The sequence below is a fragment of the Sycon ciliatum genome, chromosome 10 (genome assembly GCF_964019385.1).
Source record: "Sycon ciliatum chromosome 10, ocSycCili1.1, whole genome shotgun sequence".
Taxonomy (NCBI): Eukaryota; Metazoa; Porifera; class Calcarea; order Leucosolenida; family Sycettidae; genus Sycon; species Sycon ciliatum.
In genome coordinates this window covers 10,516,858-10,536,857 of record NC_088652.1, presented here as the reverse complement: position 1 = coordinate 10,536,857, position 20,000 = coordinate 10,516,858, and the positions used below count along the sequence as shown (strand labels likewise).

Below are 20,000 nucleotides of genomic sequence, written 5' to 3'. Positions count from 1 at the left end.
CGGATCACCCCTTTCACCCCTAGAAATAACTAAAGTTTGTACAAAACTTTAAAAGAATTCTGAACGTTCGGTCTGACGGACCTCGACCAAAAACGAAAATTAGTACATAACAAGCCTGCTGGTGGAGTGATATAACGAAAGATTTCGTGAACGAAAATTTGTGCTTATACAGTAGCCAGCATAACGCATAGGTGTACAATGTGTAAATGTGAGAATCATGATGGTGGCGGCACGGGGGAGTGTATGCCACTATCTTCACAACAAGTCCTGTTGCTTGTGTGTTGAACAAGGTCGGCGGGTAAGCGCATGTGCGGTGAAGTGAGTTTTGACTAACTAAGGATGATGAAGCAGCAGCAAGACGAGCAAACCAGTTAGTTGCGCACAAAGTTCAAGGTTGCGCTTTTCCCAATGCCTTGCTTTTGACTCTTCGAACTGACTCATGTCTGGAATCAAGCACACAGAAGTCTACTATCCAACCTTGAGCTCTTCGTCTATCCTGCCTGTTTAAAATCAACAACATTCGGTGCATACCATTTTTCCCCGATTATAACTCACACTCGATTATAAGCCGCACCCCCATTTTCAGGTTTGAGCAATATTGATTTGATCTATTGACTTCAGTAGTAAGTCATGCTCGATTGTAAGTCGCACCCCCTTTTTAACCCTTTAATTTTAGTGCAAAATGGTGCGACTTATACTCGGGGAAATATGGTATCTATTTTTAGCTATTTTCGGCCTAAAATTTGTTGCGGGGGAAATTTTGTTTTGCAGGGCTCAGTGTGACAGTGCATGCAGGCAGCATTAGCACAGCCTGAAATTTTAATGCAGCCGAAATATATTTTTTCCCCTGGGAGGCTGGAATTTAAACCCGCCGAAAATGTGTAGACGCACAGTGCTCCCACTCATTCCAATTTCTATACTATCACTTTTCCCCTGCATTTCTCGACAGGTTCCTTTTCTTCCTTGCTATCAAGAACATAGTACTGCTTGTGTGACAACTGCGAGCTATAATTTAGCCTGGATAGTAATCAAATGTGCTAATGGATAAGAAAGAAGAAGGACGAAATGTCACAAGTTATGACTAACTGTCCACCATCGTACCCAGTGACCTGCTCCCCTTGTCGGTGTTTTACTTCAGTGTTGTCGCGCCCACTGACTGCGTACCATCTGGTTACTTTGGTGCACATTTCCTCGTTTGTTCTTTGTCCGTGACACAACGCCAAACAACAAACAATCTCGCACAGCCTGCAAGATACGTGTTGCTCCACTTGTTGTACAGTGCGCCCGCTCACGCATGCCCTCACGAGTATGCAAGCTACCAAGAGTGTGCCACTCTGGATACCTTTCTCTGGGGACCGCCGGCGACGAAAACTGCGCACACCAACGTGATGGACGGGATGGAGCCAAACATCTGATGAAATCGTTGAATGTCAGTACCACAGCAGTCAATATTGTGCTAACTGTTGCACTTTGCGACTCACTGATAGCTTGCTTATAATTGTCCATGATGGACAGCTACGGATAACATTTCAACTGTTGGTCCCTTCTTCTTGATTTTTATCCCTGGCTCTGCAATCTGCATCCGAGTTGCTTTTCATTTACGATTACGTAATAAATGATTTCCATTACGTAATAACGACAGCATGCTTCAAGCAGGTCACCACTGACATCAGAATACTCTCAGGGCGTGTGTACTCTTTGTGCTGTGCTGTAAACAGTGTTGGCGATCGATCTTTAGCTGTCAGACTAGTTCTCTGCCGTAGATCGTCCAGTGCAGTGCAGTGCTGTACGCGCAGGAATGAGCGATCGAGTTTTCGAAAATCATGATAGAGGTTTATGTCAGGAATGGTGCTGTAGAACCGCGAAGGAAACAGAAGCACGTGCCCCTGTCTGGACGATCTCGGGCAATGACGTGCTTTTGTACACTTGCGCCCCTACCAACGCGGCTAAGGAGTGGTGAGGCAATACAATCATGTCTATCAACGATGTGCTCGTCAGGGCCTCTTCTCGCGCGCCCCGACTTCCAAAAACGTTCAAATAATGTACATTCAAAAACGGATCAAACAGTTCATGAAGCTTACCCGCACGCCCAGCTGCTTGCATCGCCATGTTAGCAGATCTCCGTCCCAACTGTGTTACACATTAGGCACCAGTTCCTAAAGGCCAACGCCTTGCATTCACGGAGTGGCAGAGACAGTCTTCAAAACTCCCACCCTCAAACTACCTAGCTCGCCCGAGGCTGAGCTTCGCTCTGGAGTCTGACTCTGGGAGAGGAAGTTTTGGATTTGGTGCCAAATCAGCACAGCTTCCCTCTGAGCATCCCTCCGTGACTAGCATGCGTGCTGTTCAGGGACATCGTAGACCTCCCTACGTAACGGGAAGCACTTTGCGTCCATAACGGGATCTGGGCTCACCGTTTTGTACGCCGCTCAAACTCAAAGACCATGAATAGCACTACAGCTGTATAATTATGTTATAATAGTGCACTCTACTGTGCAGACCTCCCATCCATATCCCATGCACGGCCCATGCCCAGCACAGTGCAGAGGCCACAGCCAAGTCTAGTTCCCCCGATGGGAGTCGCTGCTTTCAAACAAATATTCAGCAGGTTCTGGGAAATAACCATTTTCAAACCATTCCGGATCTGCACCAGGCCGGGAGTAGTCATAATACCAGTACTTGACGATACTGATACGTGTCCACATGACGGTGACAGCGTGAACAAGGCGAGGACACACTGTATCGGAAGCAGTGCTTCTGACTACAACCATAAACCGGGTGGTAGAGTCTCGGTCTTGCGACCATTTGAACCGTATGGGGCAATGCCCCGCCTTGTTCACGCTGTCACCGTGAAAACATTAATTTTTACCTACTAGGCAAGGCTTGCATTATACTACAAATTGTAACTTTATAGTCCTACTTGTCGACATGTAGGTTTAGTGTGGACAATAGCAGGTTTCTTGATGTCATGACTCACGTGACGTTTTCCTCGACTCCGACTCCGAGTCCCAGATTCTACAGCCCTGACCTGCGCCAATTTCGGCAATGAGCCCCTTTTAGGGTTCGCAGCAGAGTCTTTCCTGCTGAAAGCTTTCCTTGGCGTACATAAGGCCAATTTTTGGTATCCGACGTACCTCGCAGCTCGCTTATTGTTTTCGTCAGCTCAGATGGAGATCTCGAGAGCTTAGCAGTGAGCATCTGTCACGTGGCCGTCGTGCAGACGTCTGCATGCTGTCTCCCTGGATCATACCTGTCACACTCCACCGGCAGGAAAGCACGACGCGAACGCGCTCTACCTACCGACTTGAAATCTCACTTTACTGACTCACGACTGCCATCCAGAGCACACGAGAAGTCCATCAAACCTTCCACTCGGCCAACCTGCAAAAAACACCACTTCCTAATACACAGTGTTTCTGGGGAACTCACCTCTCGTCGCTTGAGCTTGAGTAGGCTACTAGAAATGAAATGTGTGCTGCGAGAGCTCTCATTACTAGGAATAGTTATTTACAGTGGTGCTCCGCTTCCAAAGCGACAAATACCTTGCGAACTCCAGACAGCAGCGTGAGTCAGTGTCGCCCTTTGAGGTGCAGAACAAACGCTAGCGCTGTGGACCGTTGGCTATTATAAAACGTTTTTGCTTGCATACCATCTAATTTTTGCTTCCAAACCATCTAATTCGCTGGTCCGCGCTGGGGACAACAATGTGAAGAAAAGGTTGCTAAGACTTCGGCTAAACTATTGGAATTTTTGTGCTGCTCCCTACGTACGTGGGAGCTCGCGCTTTTCCTGGCGACTTGAATTCTCACTTGACTAAAATAATCACTACTGCCATCCAGAGCACGCCAGGTATTTCTATGTACCTCACGAAGTATGTCAAGACTAAAGCCAGGCTGATGTGCCTGCAGTGTACTGTATCTTGAAGATCAGGCTTCTGTTTAAACAGGTACAAGACGCTACAGTATCATATCTACACTAAAACCAGGCATCTGTAGGGATTTCCCTAACAAAATAATAAAAAGAAGGACAATTTTTGTGTAGTAGTATTTAATACTACTACACAAAAATTGTCCTTCTTCTTGTCTCCCTCAGAAGAACATGTAGTCGCATGAGCCTAGGCCTAATGTGTATTTTTGCACCCCATCAACCAACTCACGCATTTTTACAATTACACCATCAGCCCGGATCATCCATTCGCGCTATGATCCAAGCTTGCAGCCTATATCAATCTTATCTTCTGAAAATTGTAGTCAAGTTGCTGTCTGATGATCGGTTAAAACCGTGAAACTCAGAGTTACAGAAGAAACGCTTTTCGTCCCTCTCAAGTGTGTGTAAATACTACTACACATGTACTACTACTACTACTACTACCAGGCTTGGTGTGTCGACGGTGAATCTTGAAAGCTGGCTTTTACTATACGAGACAGGGTTTTGTCAATTTTTAAAGCTCTTCACCAGATAATAATAATAATAATAATAATCTTTATTTCAGGATTACCCAAAGGCTAACGCCTATCTGGGGGATCTCCTATTTGTGTATGTACTAGTAACATAGTTATGGATGCGGGAGAAAGTGTGCAAAGTGAGTGTGAAATGTTGGTTTTAAAAAGGAATAATAAGAAACACAAGGAAAGAAAGTAAGACAGAAAAGAAAAGAACAAGCATGTAAATCAATGATTGCACATCAAAGGTGTACCAGTGCAGTCGAACTGATACTTAGCAATGTGAATACGTAAATGACGCTTGAATTCAGATAGGGAATCTAAAGTTGTCAATCGGGGTGGAAGACAATTCCAAAGAGAACCAGTTTTCTGTAGGAAAAGGGATGAAAAAATGCGACCATGTGAGTTAAAAACGAGCTTTTTGGGCCTACGGGCACTACGTGATATGGTTATCGCAAAGCGAGAGAGATATTCTGGGTGAAAATTGATTCACCACCATCATGAATTAGGACGCAGATATTCCACGAACCAGTTTCCGGGCATTCTCTTCAAGTGGATCACAAGAAACCCGAACCAATGAAAAGTGGAAAATGGCATCATTCAGTCTGGGTTTGTTTTTAAGTTTAAAGCACACATTCCTACTGATGATGTGGGATAACAGTAAAGTGGGACAGAAGACCAGGACAAATAGACAAAAGGGTAGGACATGCAAAGTAAGGTGCAGGTGAGGCGAGTCTAGCTAGAGGTCTCGGAGTCAGCACTGGATGCAGGCACTACTGCAGGAAGGGGTGGGGGCGGGTTGAGGGGGAGAGGTTCTACATTTAGCGAGGAAATATGCACAAGTGATGATGCACAAAAGGAAAGAGAGAGCGAGGAGATGAGAAGTGAGAAATGAGACAAGACGGGTTATAACACTCACCTTATACCAATCGTTAACACTTCCTGAAAGGAGGGATAATTATAGGAATAGGGTCAACGCGTCATTGTGTAGAGCTTGCGATAGTTCTCTTGCATATTATTGTGTTTTTAATCATCTTTATTTCAGGATTACCCATAGCCTAACGCCTATCTGGGGTTCTCCTTTTGTGCATGTACGATACTAGGAACATTGTAAAAGAGAAGAGAGAAAGAGAAAAATGAAAAGTTCGCAATGATAACGTTTCGGGTGGGTTTCCCAGCACGTTGTTTACCGAAGATCATGAGTTAGGGGCAGCCGTGCCTGCTACGTATCCATGCCAAGTAGTCTGCATATGAAAACAAGTGGTGCAAATCACGTGAAAGGATGCCTAGGGTAGAAGAAACACAATGGGTGAAAATGCAATACAAATGCAAGCCCAGAAAAACAGAAAAGGAAAAACATGTAACTCAAAAGAAAAACGGCGCGTGATTAACACCATGAATAGGCGACGAGGAGATAATAACTTTATTCAATATATATGATGTACTTGTAGCACCACTACAAAACCACAGCAGCGCCTAAACACAGATTAAAATACAATTAAAATAATAAGATCTAAGACCTAGGGTCAAGAAAAATGAGGTCTGCGTTGTCATGTCGGTGGTGTAGATAGCCGGCCGCCCCTTCAGTTTGCAGTTTTAAAAACACCTGATGTAAGTCCGTCCAGAAGTGATACCGTAGCGGGGTCTTTGTATTCGTGGTCTTTAGTCATAAAATATGTTCAAGTTCACACTTCAAATGCGTTTTGGCCGTTTCAGTCAAATGCAGCTAAGCACCCTTTTCATGTGCACCGCAACAACTCTGAAATTCGATGTTCATCGAACTGAATGATCAGGAGTCATTGGCAGCTATAGCCACGCTATTGTTTCTGTTGTTGTTTTGCTGTTGTTGTTGCTGCTGCTGCTGCTGAGGTTTCTGTTGGCAATTATAACCATGCTCCTGCTCCTGCTTCTGTTGCTGAAGCTTCTGATGAGTTACGTGTACTCGTGTACGTCTAATGTCTTATTAGTGTCACCTCAGAGCACCTGCCCGCGTTGATCTGCCTGGCCGGGCAGGGTGAGTGCTGGACATTGACTGGCAGGGCGGAAACACCATGGGCATTATGTCAGTGTCGTTGCCACGGCGCCTGGGCCCGCTGTGGCTGGCAATGTATCCACAGGGTTCATTGACAGCTGCTCCCCGAGTGTCGACTCCATGGTGTCAAGATCGGACGATGCCGTTTGTGTGCCTGACGGGCTGCGCCGCATGAACAAGCGCTTGACTAGGGGAACGTTAACCAGGCACTCTGGGGTAAACGTCCAGCACGAAATCAGTGCCAATGAGGAGAACTGGACAATCACGGGGAAGACAATGAAGGCTATCTGCGGCGATGGAAGTGGAGGGCACGTATTCGGCTCGCACCTGGTCATGACGCAGACCACATGCTCCTCTACCTGACGTTTCCACTGAGAGCCCTGTACACCGACGTATGCACCCAGGATCACCGTGCAGATCAGATTGACGATGGCGACGAAGCAGTAACAGAGAACTTGAAAAGCGAGTCTATTGATCTCTTTGCGCCTCTTGCGCTCGTGATGGTCCATGCCGCTCCAAGAGGCTTGACACTGGTGTGTCGTTTGTGAATTCGGATCTTCATTATGCTTCCCGCCTATACTCTGCTTACTGAACGTCGACCAGCGGCCGCCCTTCTTGATCCAGTTGACGACCCCGGACATGCCCTGTCCCCGGGCTTTTAATGCACGCACACCGGCCATCAGGAAGACTACGGCCAGCAGCAAGGTGAGCGAGAAGTACGCCACGTAGAATATCACAAAGTAGTTCTTGGCGATGGTCACGCTACACACGCCCTTGATCAAGTTGCCTTCGATCCCGCCCAAGACTAGCAAGAGAGTACTGAGAATCAGTGCTGGTAGCACAGTGCATGTTGCGTAGATGAAGTCGTAACGATAGGTCCTGTGGAAAATGTCCATTGAGGTCTTCTTGCGATGCAGGTGAGGCTTGTGCAGTGCCCCGATGAGCCGGAACCAGGAATGTGCCAGCGCAACACAATACCCGGACAACACGGTCACAAAGAAATAGGTGGTGATGGCGCTGATTGGGCAGCGGGGGTTTCCCTTACCAGGCTCATTCAGCAGGATCGTGCCGTCATCGTGGCAGAGCAGTGTCCCTGGATTGTTGTATGCTGATGACGTGAACGGGAGTGAGGCGATTCCACCATTGATGGTAACAGCGAGCAGGACGCGTCGAACCAATTGCTGACCAAGACGCTTGCGATTAAAGCCGAAGACAACCACGGAGAACGTGACACACACAACAGCGATGGTGCTGAAGACGGAGAGAAAGATTTGCCCCGTTTGCGCACTGTTCTCCGACACTCCGATGGCTGCGCAGCCCATGCCACATGGCAAAATCGAACCGTTGAACGGCGAGGTGGCGTCGGGAAACGCAAGGCGAACGAGGCTGTGAACGCCAAACACAACACTTTGCAAATCTGTATTCCAATTGGCTGAGTTGCGTGTGGCAATGAGCGGCGACGGGCAGGTAAGATTTAGGCAGAGCGAACCAGATGATGAGCGGGTCCTGCTGGAGTTGATAACGCCAATGCCTGACCTGCTTAAATGCAAGCACGAATAGGACTTAGAGGTGCGTGGAGGGCATGTGCCAGCGGCGAGTGCCTCCGTCACCAGAGAGACGATTGGGATTGCCGAAGCGTTGGCAAACAACCCCAGCACCCCGACGGCTCGGCCCAGTCGATCACACACCCATTCACAGACTGGTACATTGCGCTCGATTACGCCGCCGCCTGGCGCCGCGGATTTCGCGCAAATGGGGAAGATCGCCGTGCACACTAGTACAATATACTCGCCTGGGGAGACGCTGGACTTGCTGCCATTGGTCGCTGCTGTACTGTGACTCAACTGTGGCAAGCTAGTAATTTTAGTCATAACATTATTAAGCCCTCTAACGGACTTGAGCAGATGAGGCATTTTCTGCATGAAGCGCAAAGCCGCGGGTAGACTTTGTGAGAGGCCCTGCGCGAGCTTCTGCATTGTTGCAGCGCTCCCATTGTTGTACGGGCATAGCCGCACTCTTTCCGCCAGCTCCAGGATGTCCTGGGAGTGTGCCTGCAGACACAGCAATGGGCAAGTCGGCTTGCCGCTTTTCGCGCACCGACATTCCTGCATCCGCTGTCTCACTCGCATTCCACTCTCATGTACAAGCCAGCAACTGACACCAGTGTCGTTCTGCAATCTAGCAGTAGTAGTAGTTTGTGATGCCAAGGAAATGGAGTAGTTGTACAGACTGACAATGGTATCGCGTACAGGATCGGAGCCACTCACGTTCGTCGACGTACTCGAATTCAATGGATCCAGAAGAGAGCTCACAAGATCAAAGCATCCGTGTGCCGTCCTCGCCCCATAAGCTGTTAAGGCCGATTTAAGGTCGAGCAGATTCGAGCCAACTGCCAAATGACAATCTGCGGTGACACAGGACAATCCGCATGCGAAGAACGCAGCGCTAACTACTGCCACTACACCCCTTAGGCTTAGTGGACGCTTCATTTCGTAGTGCAATTACTTCGAAGCACAAGCTCCGTTGAGGTCTCAGCACATGAGACGGCCACTGGATGACAAACTCACTTACAGGATTTTGCTATTAAATAGCCTCGTATCCGAACACCAAAAGCTAAGACGTGGAGATCTCGAAAGCTCGCTTCAGTTCCATTGAGGCCATAATGGACTCCATTGTTGGGTGGTCATGACATACACACGTACATGTATGAATGGCTGGGTGTAATTTAGCAATGTTGTTTTGTCCACCATGATTTCGATCAGAAAGTGGTGGACATCACGCAACTGCATGATTTCGAGATATTAAAGATTTTTGGAACCGGACAGACTGGGCAGGTTGTTGCGTTGGCTTTCAATTCAATGGAGTTCCTGTAACTAACTGTTACTTTGCAGAGTGTTGATAAAGTGAATCACTGGTTTAAAGCGTTCCCTTTCAGCTTCTGCTACTTTGTTGATGTACGGAAGCTATACCGACAGCCGGTATTGGCTCAGCTTACAGGTTTCCTGCTGTAGCTTCCATCGCCTGCTCAGCTCGTTGCGTTCTGTGATGCGAGGGTTCTTTCGCTAGCCGCTGCCTAGCTGGTATTAGCAGCTGAGCGTGCAAACGCGCTGCCTGCATTGCTACCAGATTGTGCGCTGGAAATGGTTGGCGTGCATGCAAAAGCCATGCAGAGTGGAATTGAACGGTGCACAGGAGCGCCGCTGCGCCGGACCTGGAAGGACGCCTATCAAGATCGAGGCCCACTGCTCAACCAGGTGACTTTCCACCGTTCTAGACCAAGCACTCGACATTCACTGACACTTACAAATCCGAGTCACAGTAATAATTGTTTCTTGGGGGATTCGCCAAAAGACAAAATGGAAGTCTACCGGAGGGTTACCGTAGTCTTCGAAAGAGAAACACTCAGAACGTTATTGTCTCTATAAAGCGTTGGCTTGCTAGAGCAAGCTAACAGCCAGACCCTGCGAGCGGGCATGACTTGGGCACATAACCAAGTCCCGTGGGCACGGGCTCTTCAATATCCTGAGCCATATCTCTTTCATCACATCGCCGTATTGACTTTGGAGCTTTCAGCTTGCAGAAAACCTATTCCCACATGATTTCCCACGATTTGGCGATTTCCGTTCCGCGTTCGAGCATCTTTATTTCGCTGTTGTGGAGAGCCATGCTCACTCACAGAAAACGACGCGGCATGGCCAGTAAACCTGTTGCAGCTGTCGAGCCTACTGTGGTGGCTGCAATAGGTTTATTGGCGTGCCGAAGAGATCCCGCACGGCTATACTACAGCTGCCGGCGCCGCCAGCTCTAGCTGAGCACTGGGCTCGAATGGACACTCCCAGCAAACATGCTATCAACACATGGTTGCTTTGTTGTGAGGTTGTTGGGGGGGGGTACCAATTTATCAAAAATTAATGAGTTTTGGAATACTGAAATTGCAGTGCAAGTGAGGTTAGCTAGCAGCCAGCCCAGCACGACTTGACCCAGCACAATGTCATTTGCATTGTCATTTCAGTTTTTGACTTCCGAGTTTGGAGCTATCAGAAAGTTTATTCCCACGCATTTTCTTTCTACCCTCCCACCTATTACCTCAACTCACATTTCTGGGGCTTGTACTTGTACCGTATTTTCGGAGTATAGAGCGCACCTTTGTATAACGCGCACCCCAAATCTTCATTGGGGGTGCGCACTTCAATCTGCATTGAAGTACATGCATTTCATATTCGGAGCATAGTGCGCACCTGCGAATTAGGGCTTGAAATAGCACATCTAAAGTGCGCACTATACTCCGGAAAATACAGCACTTGTGTTCTATATGCTGAGAATTTATGCTCTCAACTGGCTATCGACATACCTTTGCTTTGCATGTGGAGGCTCCAAGTGAAGTCGTCATACACTTGCCTCAATACTACATGTACATGTACTAGCGGAGCGGCGTTCAGGAAAGCCCTGCTTTAGACCGCAATTTTAGTCCATATTTGCTTCTTCAAGTTTCTTCTTTTCCTTTTCCGTACGACTTCTCAAAGGGTAAGCAGCGGCTTTTGGGCCGGTTTGTGAATAAAGAAATTCCACTGTGCTTGCACTGTGCCATTGTTATGTAGATTCACTGATGAATGTAACAAGAAAATTGTTCTGAACAAATCCTCTCTTTCCCTTTCGTTGTGTGCCTTGCGATCATCGTATAACATTTTACACATACATGACGGATTGTCGACATACATGAAATGCGTACAGTGCAATTAGTCCTCCTTGTAGCTGTAGCTGTTGGGAGAGCATCACCGGTCAAAAGCCAGGGATGGAAGTCCCTCGTTCGCGACCTGGTGGCGTCAGGCAATTTGTTCCGTTGGCAACTTTCCCTCATACTGATGAATCCTTTTAAAATAACCTTCACAACTCTTACCCTTTCGTGCTCTTTTAATATGATTCCAGCTTCATCACAGTGCCTGGAAAAGAACCAATTTGTAGTTGTACCCATGCAGTCTGAGAACAATGCCAAACCTCTAAAGAAGAGTCATTTGGAGGCAATGAAGTTTTACTTTGAGACGTACGGGTATGACTCTAGATTGGTGGATTTCACTAACGGCTTTCAAATTAATTCTAGCCATTCGTTATTCTCAACCTTCACTGATGACACCTACGAGTATATTGGTCGAAACAGCGCTGAATGGAGGAAAAGTATTTGTGAGTACAGGTATCTACAACTTGGAGTCATGTTCCCGGTGCGTGAGGTCGGCCAGAGAGCGTGTTTGGTGGAGGTGGAATTACTTTTTCAACTTCTTATTCGTTTTTCTAGCTAGCCGTGGTTGGCTATAAAAACCCTTCAATCGCCACGCCAAGTGCTCATTGGCTGCTCCAGCCAGGTATGGTTTGGAATAAAACTAAAAAAACTTGGAATAAAACTTGGAACAAAAAAACGTGGAATAAAACTAGTAAACTAAACTAGACTAAACATCGATGTGGTGTGTACAATTGAGTTCTATACCGTGGCAGTGGTTCAACCCTACCATACAGTCCAGCTCACCAGGATGGTCTATGCAAACATACCGGTTCTGGAAACATCGCAGCTGGATACCACACAACATTTATGCACGTTGGGGACCATGGGAGCTGGGGACCATGGGAGCTGGGGACCATGGGAGCTGGGGACCATGGGAGCTGGGGACCATGGGAGCTGGGGACCATGGGAGCTGGGGACCATGGGAGCTGGGGACCATGGGAGCTGGGGACCATGGGAGCTGTGGACCATGGGAGCTGTGGACCATGGGAGCTGGGGACCATGGGAGCTGTGGACCATGCGAGCTGTGAACCATGGGAGCTGGGGACCATGGGAGCTGTGGACCATGGGAGCTGTGGACCATGGGAGCTGTGGACCATGGGAGCTGGGGACCATGGGAGCTGTGGACCATGGGAGCTGGGGACCATGGGAGCTGGGGACCATGGGAGCTGAGGACCATGGGAGCTGGGAACCATGGGAGCTGGGGACCATGGGAGCTGGGGACCATGGGAGTTGGGGACCATGGGAGTTGGGGACCATGGGAGCTGGGGACCATGGGAGCTGGGAACCATGGAAGCTGGGGACCATGGTAGCTGGGGACCATGGAAGTTGGGGACAATGGGAGCTGGGAACCATGGGACCATGGGAGCTGGGGACCATGGGACCATGGGAGCTGGGGACCATGGGACCATGGGAGCTGGGGACCATGGGACCATGGGAGCTGGGGGCCATGGGACCATGGGAGCTGGGGGCCATGGGACCATGGGAGCTGGGGACCATGGGACCATGGGAGCTGGGAACCATGGGACCATGGGAGCTGGGGGCCATGGGACCATGGGAGCTGGGGGCCATGGGACCATGGGAGCTGGGGACCATGGGACCATGGGAGCTGGGAACCATGGGACCATGGGAGCTGGGGACCATGGGACCATGGGAGCTGGGGGCCATGGGACCATGGGAGCTGGGGACCATGGGACCATGGGAGCTGGGGACCATGGGACCATGGGAGCTGGGGACCATGGGACCATGGGAGCTGGGGGCCATGGGACCATGGGAGCTGGGGGCCATGGGACCATGGGAGCTGGGGACCATGGGACCATGGGAGCTGGGGACCATGGGACCATGGGAGCTGGGGACCATGGGACCATGGGAGCTGGGGGCCATGGGACCATGGGAGCTGGGGGCCATGGGACCATGGGAGCTGGGGACCATGGGACCATGGGAGCTGGGAACCATGGGACCATGGGAGCTGGGGGCCATGGGACCATGGGAGCTGGGGGCCATGGGACCATGGGAGCTGGGGACCATGGGACCATGGGAGCTGGGAACCATGGGACCATGGGAGCTGGGGGCCATGGGACCATGGGAGCTGGGGGCCATGGGACCATGGGAGCTGGGGACCATGGGACCATGGGAGCTGGGAACCATGGGACCATGGGAGCTGGGGACCATGGGACCATGGGAGCTGGGGGCCATGGGACCATGGGAGCTGGGGACCATGGGACCATGGGAGCTGGGGACCATGGGACCATGGGAGCTGGGGACCATGGGACCATGGGAGCTGGGGGCCATGGGACCATGGGAGCTGGGGGCCATGGGACCATGGGAGCTGGGGACCATGGGACCATGGGAGCTGGGGACCATGGGACCATGGGAGCTGGGGACCATGGGACCATGGGAGCTGGGGGCCATGGGACCATGGGAGCTGGGGGCCATGGGACCATGGGAGCTGGGGACCATGGGACCATGGGAGCTGGGAACCATGGGACCATGGGAGCTGGGGGCCATGGGACCATGGGAGCTGGGGGCCATGGGACCATGGGAGCTGGGGACCATGGGACCATGGGAGCTGGGAACCATGGGACCATGGGAGCTGGGAACCATGGGACCATGGGAGCTGGGGACCTTTCAATATATACTACTGTACATACTACTGTACATTAAATCGTCAAGTTCGTGAAATACTTGTATGTGCCTACTACGCATAAAACAACCCCTTTTCCATAAAAATTAATGTGGATAATGCTGCACCATTTTCAACTCCTACCGTCAAATATTAGTTTCGGTGAATACTCTTGGTGTTTAGAATACCGGTGTATTGCATTCGGTACTGCCAAGTTCTCAAATCATCCTCTAGGGACCCTTACCTACCTCTGTGCGAAGTTTCAAGTCCTCCCTCTGAAGTGGCAAACCCCGAAAATAAAAGGCATTCTACAGATTTCGGCTCCCAGCCTACGAGGGATGCGCAAGCACCTTTCGCACAGCCTAGATCCGCCCCTGCACTATGACACAGCTACCCAAACGGGTCATGCCGTCCTCCACTCAAGCATGTGGACTATGAGGGGCAGTGGAAAATATAGAGAATCAGTTAGCAGACTTGGCGAAACAGATGAAACAATGGAGCAGAACGGACTACTGCTGTACTGGAACAACAACCTGACAGAGACAGACTAAAATATACAGGAAGAAAACAAACTGTAACATAGAAAAATGTGGGCACAAGTTATCCAGTTGCCGAATTTCACGTCACACAAAAAAACTGTCCACGAAAGAATCCACCAAGCAAAAACCGTGCACACACACCATTGGACCATTGGACGACCATCGCCGGAGGTGATGATAACGATGCCACAGCAGAAACCATGGCAGCTTGTGCTGAGATTGCACCATGCGACAGCTTGCAAGGCTGAAAAATTGACCGCCACTATTCAGCCTGGTCTACACCACACAGCTATGAAGTGGCTTGTTTCTGGCCAGTGAATCCCTACCTTTTGGTCTTTTATTATTATTTTTAGTTTTTTTCCCGCACACACATCACACCACATACTCCGGCATGCACTGGCTGTTGGTAACCACCCAGGAGAATGAAAGAAAAGTCAGGAAGAGTCTGAGAAAGAGAAGAAAGACGTGTGTGACCATAATCGTCGGGAATCGAACCCGCAACCTATCGATTGGAAATCGCTGCACATACCACTTCACCATATGGGGGACACACACACACACACACACACACACACACACACACACACATACCGGGTGCTGGTAAACACTGCCATTACGGACTTGTGGGACCAACAATATGGAACGACGAGCGGCGGCAAAATTGGAAAGTCAGCAGTCCGCTGAGAGGTCAGGGGCCATGTTTAATTAGCACAACGAGAGAGCCATCTCCGGCGGCTTATCATCGGAGACGATTCCTCTCACGGCTGCCGTTTGAACTGGTCCATCAATCTCCACAACAGGGCGAACATTCCAAGTCGTCGTATTCGTGCGGTAGTTTGCTCCACTCGCGGGCTTGCAAGGCCTCGCGAAGGACTCTGAAGGGGGGGGGGGGCGACGAGGAGAGTGGCGGCATCGTATTCGACCAAGTCGCCTGTCGCTGAAGACCCTACCTCAGGCACCGGTGGCCTGGACGGCTGGGGAAACCCCAGACCGTCCACAACGGCCAGACCAAGCACGGATGGAGGCCAGAAACAAGAGCCCCAAAAAGTACAACCGTCCTCCAAGACCTCCACCGGACCAGAGGAAACATGCACACACACACGCACACGCGCACACACACACACACACACACACACACACACACACACACACACACACACAAGCAAACAAACATACACCCATACATAAACCCATGACACAAACACACGCACGCACAGTGTATATCTAAGCCTACTCTGAAAGCCTGAGTCTGTGATGAATGAATGGGCAAAACTGATTTTAAACAGTTCGGACTGTTTTTGGGAGGTTGTTGCACCACAAGCGCACGTGCAAACCATTATACAAACACACACGCGGACACATACACACGAACACACACCATTTCTCTCTCCTTCTATCTCCCATTGAGGGTAAGGACGTGAACCCACGGATTGCATACTTGGTCAGCCTTTGCCCGAAATACTCCAGACCCGATGGACTTCATAACCAGCCCAAAGGCAAGTCTTTGTATAACTCAGTAGCGATTAGCGTAGATCAATGGAACACGTCTACTAGTAGAGACTACAGTGATCAATTGGAATGATCACATCTTTGCATCATTATAATATTTTGTTGTTCATTAAACTTCATTGCGCTCGGTTCCACCAGTCACTCTGCGCTCCCCGACTAGACCCAACAAGGTCGAAATAGTTAACTGTCTGCAGATTGAGTCTTTACACCAATAGAGATTTGATTGACGTATCGTCTTCGGATGATGCGGCTACGAAAGCATCCGCTCCATGAATATACCAACACTTTTAGAGTGTAGGTGAATAGAGCGATCGAACGCTGAAGGCCATGACAAGGCTCTCACGTGACTGTGTTATGAACACAGCTAAAACTATGGGCACTGGCATCTTTGGTAATCATTATCTGACAGACAAATGAAGTGCACGAATAAAAATAGCATCCACCCACACCCATGACATAAGCTGGGAGCGGGCCCAACATTCATTGGAAGTCAATCCTCGCGGGAGTATGTCAACGCAAAAGGCAAATCACCAGAGGCGCACTTGTCACTCATTACTCATTCTATGCTGGCAAGCAAGCGCTCAAATTGCATGTGCAGCCATGTAGTATGTGCGTGTGTGTGTGTGTGTGTGTGTGTGTGTGTGTGTGTGTGTTTGTGTGTATATGTGCGCACACGCGCGAGTGTGGCGTGTGTGTGTGTGTGTGTGTGTGTGTGTATGACAGTGTGTGTGTGTGTGTGTGTGTGTGTGTGTGTGTGTGTGTGTGTGTGTGTGTGTGTGTGTGTGTGTGTGTGTATGACAGTGTGTGTGTCACCACCGCATTCATGCTGTCTGGATCGTTATCGGCAACAATAACACAATTGGTTATTTGAGGTTTGCTTAACCCCAGTGATCCCAGGTTGGCAGCGAGTTCGAAACAGTTACCATTCCACTCGACTCGACACTGAACTACCTACCATTCGCCTTGTATGAACGCAATGGACGGCGCCAATGAGGAACCTTGCCGCCAATTCAATGCCACTGCCATCTCTAAATCGAGCGGCGAGATGTTGTCATTCACAATACTACAGTTTTTCACCGGGACTACAATTCTGGCCAGAGAAATCCAACTTCATGAATAAAGTGCATATTCTACATACATGTACATACAGTATAGTGTCGCGCTGAAGTGTGCAGAGTGGTATGTTTGGTGCTAGGGCCGAGTAGCCTCCCGATTCATGAGGTCGGATTTCTTTGGCCAGGACTGCACTGGGTGGATTATTCACTAACAATTACAGGTATGTCATGTATATGACGTACATGACATACCTGTAATTGTTTATACATGTACATGTACATGTGCATGTATGTCTATCCACATATTTGTATTATAGAACTGGTAAAGAATTAATAATAGCTATGAAAGGTATGAATGCCGCAGACATCACCACGCAACATGACAATTTGTTCAAGGTTAAAGAATTAATGTGAAGAAATGGAAGCGTTTAAAATGGGTGAAGACCTTTCACTATAAAAGTACCTGCTGTGGCCTCCATTTCTCAGATTTCCCTAGAAGAAAGACTAGCAATCATTTGCCGTTCTCTTCAAACGAGTCCGTTTCTTTCTCCTCAGGCAGAAGTTGTATTTTGAACTCCGATCCCTTTCAAGAGTTAAGGCCTACGTCAACGTAAGCTGCCACACAGGGACTACTGATCAATCTCTCTCACAGAATGCCGCCTCCATGTTTCATGCTGGCCGCCATCATGTTGCTAGTGGCAACGGCTGTTCCTGCGCTTGGAGACCCGGTTCCCGTTTCAGCCATGCCGGACAATCAAGTGCCGCTTGGTAAGTAAAGTTAGTTGTTTTCTCTGTGTGGCGTGTGCCCCTTGACCTGCGGGCGAGTGTATCATGTTGTGATTTTTAAAGCCCTGCTTCACGTGAAGTATTCAGTTTGTTATGTTGTAGTGATCTTTAAAGCCCTGCTTCACGTGAAGTATTCAGGTTGTTATGTTGTAGTGATCTTTAAAGCCCTGCTTCACGTGAAGTATTCAGGTTGTTATGTTGTAGTGATCTTTAAAGCCCTGCTTCACGTGAAGTATTCAGGTTTTTATGTAGTGATCTTTAAAGTCCTGCTTCACTTGAAGGCATCAGTTTGTTATGTTGCCTGAAAATTGATCCAAGACACTCCTCCGAGTAGCAAGAGATATGTTTCCTTCGTGTGGATTCAACCGCTTCCATTGTGATGTATTTTACATTCTTACCGGTATTTTATATTATTACTACTCGTACTCCCTGTTCAAAAGCGCAAATTTCCTGGCGTTGAAAGGTTGTAATGAACTAGTACAATGTACATGTAGGTTAATTCACAACCATAATTCTGCGTACAAGTAGATTAATGCAACAATTTGTTTTAATTTTTTAATTGAAATTGTCACCACCCTTGTGATGCTACTTGACCCTATGTTTCATAGGTTCTGGTTGCTTGTATTTCATTTGGAGAGAATACCGGAAAACTGGTTCATGAATTCCAGAGTCCTTATAGATAATGATGGTGAAGAATAGCTTGAGATTTGTAGTTTTTCTTTCCTAAAGAAAAAGATTTTGGATTATTCATGAGATGATAGATTGGATATTTGGAATGTATTAATTTTTGTTTTGTTATCATGCAGTCACAGCAAGGCCAAGTTGTATGGTTCGTTGGATTACCCAGTCCGGTGTGGAGCAGGAGATGGCGGAGAAGTACGAGGGCATCTTCAAGAGCATTGGCATGAGCGAAGCCAAGCTGCTTGAGCTGGACACGGGTGTGCTGGCGTTCCTGATGGGAATGACGGACGCTCATGCCACTATGCTCAAGAACTGCCTTGGTATGTACAGTACATGTAAAGTACTCGTATACTCAGTAGTTGTTGTCTTTCGACACTTGAACATCCATAATAGATAACAGTCTAGGACAACTTGTGCTTCAGAACCGTGAGACATAATGTTTACTCTTGGAAACATAGGCCAATTCACGTTAACAAGACTGTCCCGACAAATCATTCAATCTGCTTCATACCCAATGCTGTAGACAGCAAGCTGTTTCGGTAATCTAGGCCTGATCGGTACAGCTACGAGTTGTTAAAAGTAAGCGGAGCTAAAGGCCTTGCATGGTGCAAAGCGGGCACCACAGACATTAATTTAAAAAAAATAGCGCGTCGCTCTAGCGCCAGAGTTGTACTCAAACTACGAAAGGTAGCGAACGAAACATAACGCATCAGCACTAAAGCAGCCTACCGAGAGTGCTCTACAAGACGAATGACGAGGAGCCTAATAGTAACACCCAATGCTGTAGACAGCAAGCTGTGTTGTCCCAATCTCCTGTCTGCTTCATAATATTGTTGTGGATACTTACATTCCACCCTTCATACCCTAGTACCCTCCGTGTAAAGTCACTTTGGTGAACCATCAAAGTGTTTTTGTTTCATTTTATTTTCTATGATACCTTGTTCTGTACAACAGCCGGTAGGAATCCGTTATGTGCTGGTGCGTTCGACCCGTGCAACACTGAGGGAGAGTGTGTGTTCAACACTGACAGTCGTTCATACATGTGTCAATGCCAGCCAGGCAGAACGGGATACTATTGCGAGGATGGTAAGTGAAAACAGTCCCCAGTGCTCTTCTTCACTGATACTGATAATAAAATTAATAAATGTGCTATTCCGATCTACAGCATTGTTCCTCAAGATTCTGAGCTTTCTGTTTGTCTTTCTCTTTATCATCATCCTGAATGGCACAAGTGAAGTAGGCATCCCCGCTTACATCGCGATAGTGCTTATAATAATAATAATAATACTTTCGCAGCCAGGTCAGCCGTGTTCAGACTCGGTGCACACTACATGTAGTCTCTTGTGCAGGTATTTGAATTTGTATTCGTATACTTACTTCACATCGATATCAAACGGGTGTTGGGCAGAGAATGATAAACAAAACAAAACAATGAGAAGATATGCCGGATATATTAATTGTCTAGCCCCTAGAAGTGTGAAATGGAAACTTTTGATTTTAGATAGTTACTGGGCTGCCATCGAAAGGATTCTAAGCCAGACGAATATATTACGCTGTGACAT

At 48.4% G+C, this 20,000-nt stretch overlaps 2 protein-coding genes across 2 annotated transcripts in view; both read left to right on the top strand.

The window, feature by feature from the left end:
- Positions 1-12,071: 12,071 nt before the first annotated feature.
- LOC135826637 (uncharacterized) lies at positions 12,072-13,925 on the top strand. The gene has a single exon (XM_065339240.1). The coding sequence runs from the start codon at positions 12,072-12,074 to the stop codon at positions 13,923-13,925; it is 1,854 nt and encodes a 617-aa protein (XP_065195312.1).
- A 3,524-nt stretch (positions 13,926-17,449) lies between these two features.
- Positions 17,450-20,000, top strand: part of LOC135825599 (uncharacterized) — a 6,621-nt gene continuing 4,070 nt past the window's right edge. The window contains exons 1-3 of the mRNA XM_065338206.1: positions 17,450-17,739; positions 18,564-18,758; positions 19,393-19,524. Coding sequence (XP_065194278.1) covers positions 17,625-17,739; positions 18,564-18,758; positions 19,393-19,524 — 442 coding nt within the window. The 5' untranslated portion in view covers positions 17,450-17,624. The remainder of the gene's footprint in view (positions 17,740-18,563; positions 18,759-19,392; positions 19,525-20,000) is intronic.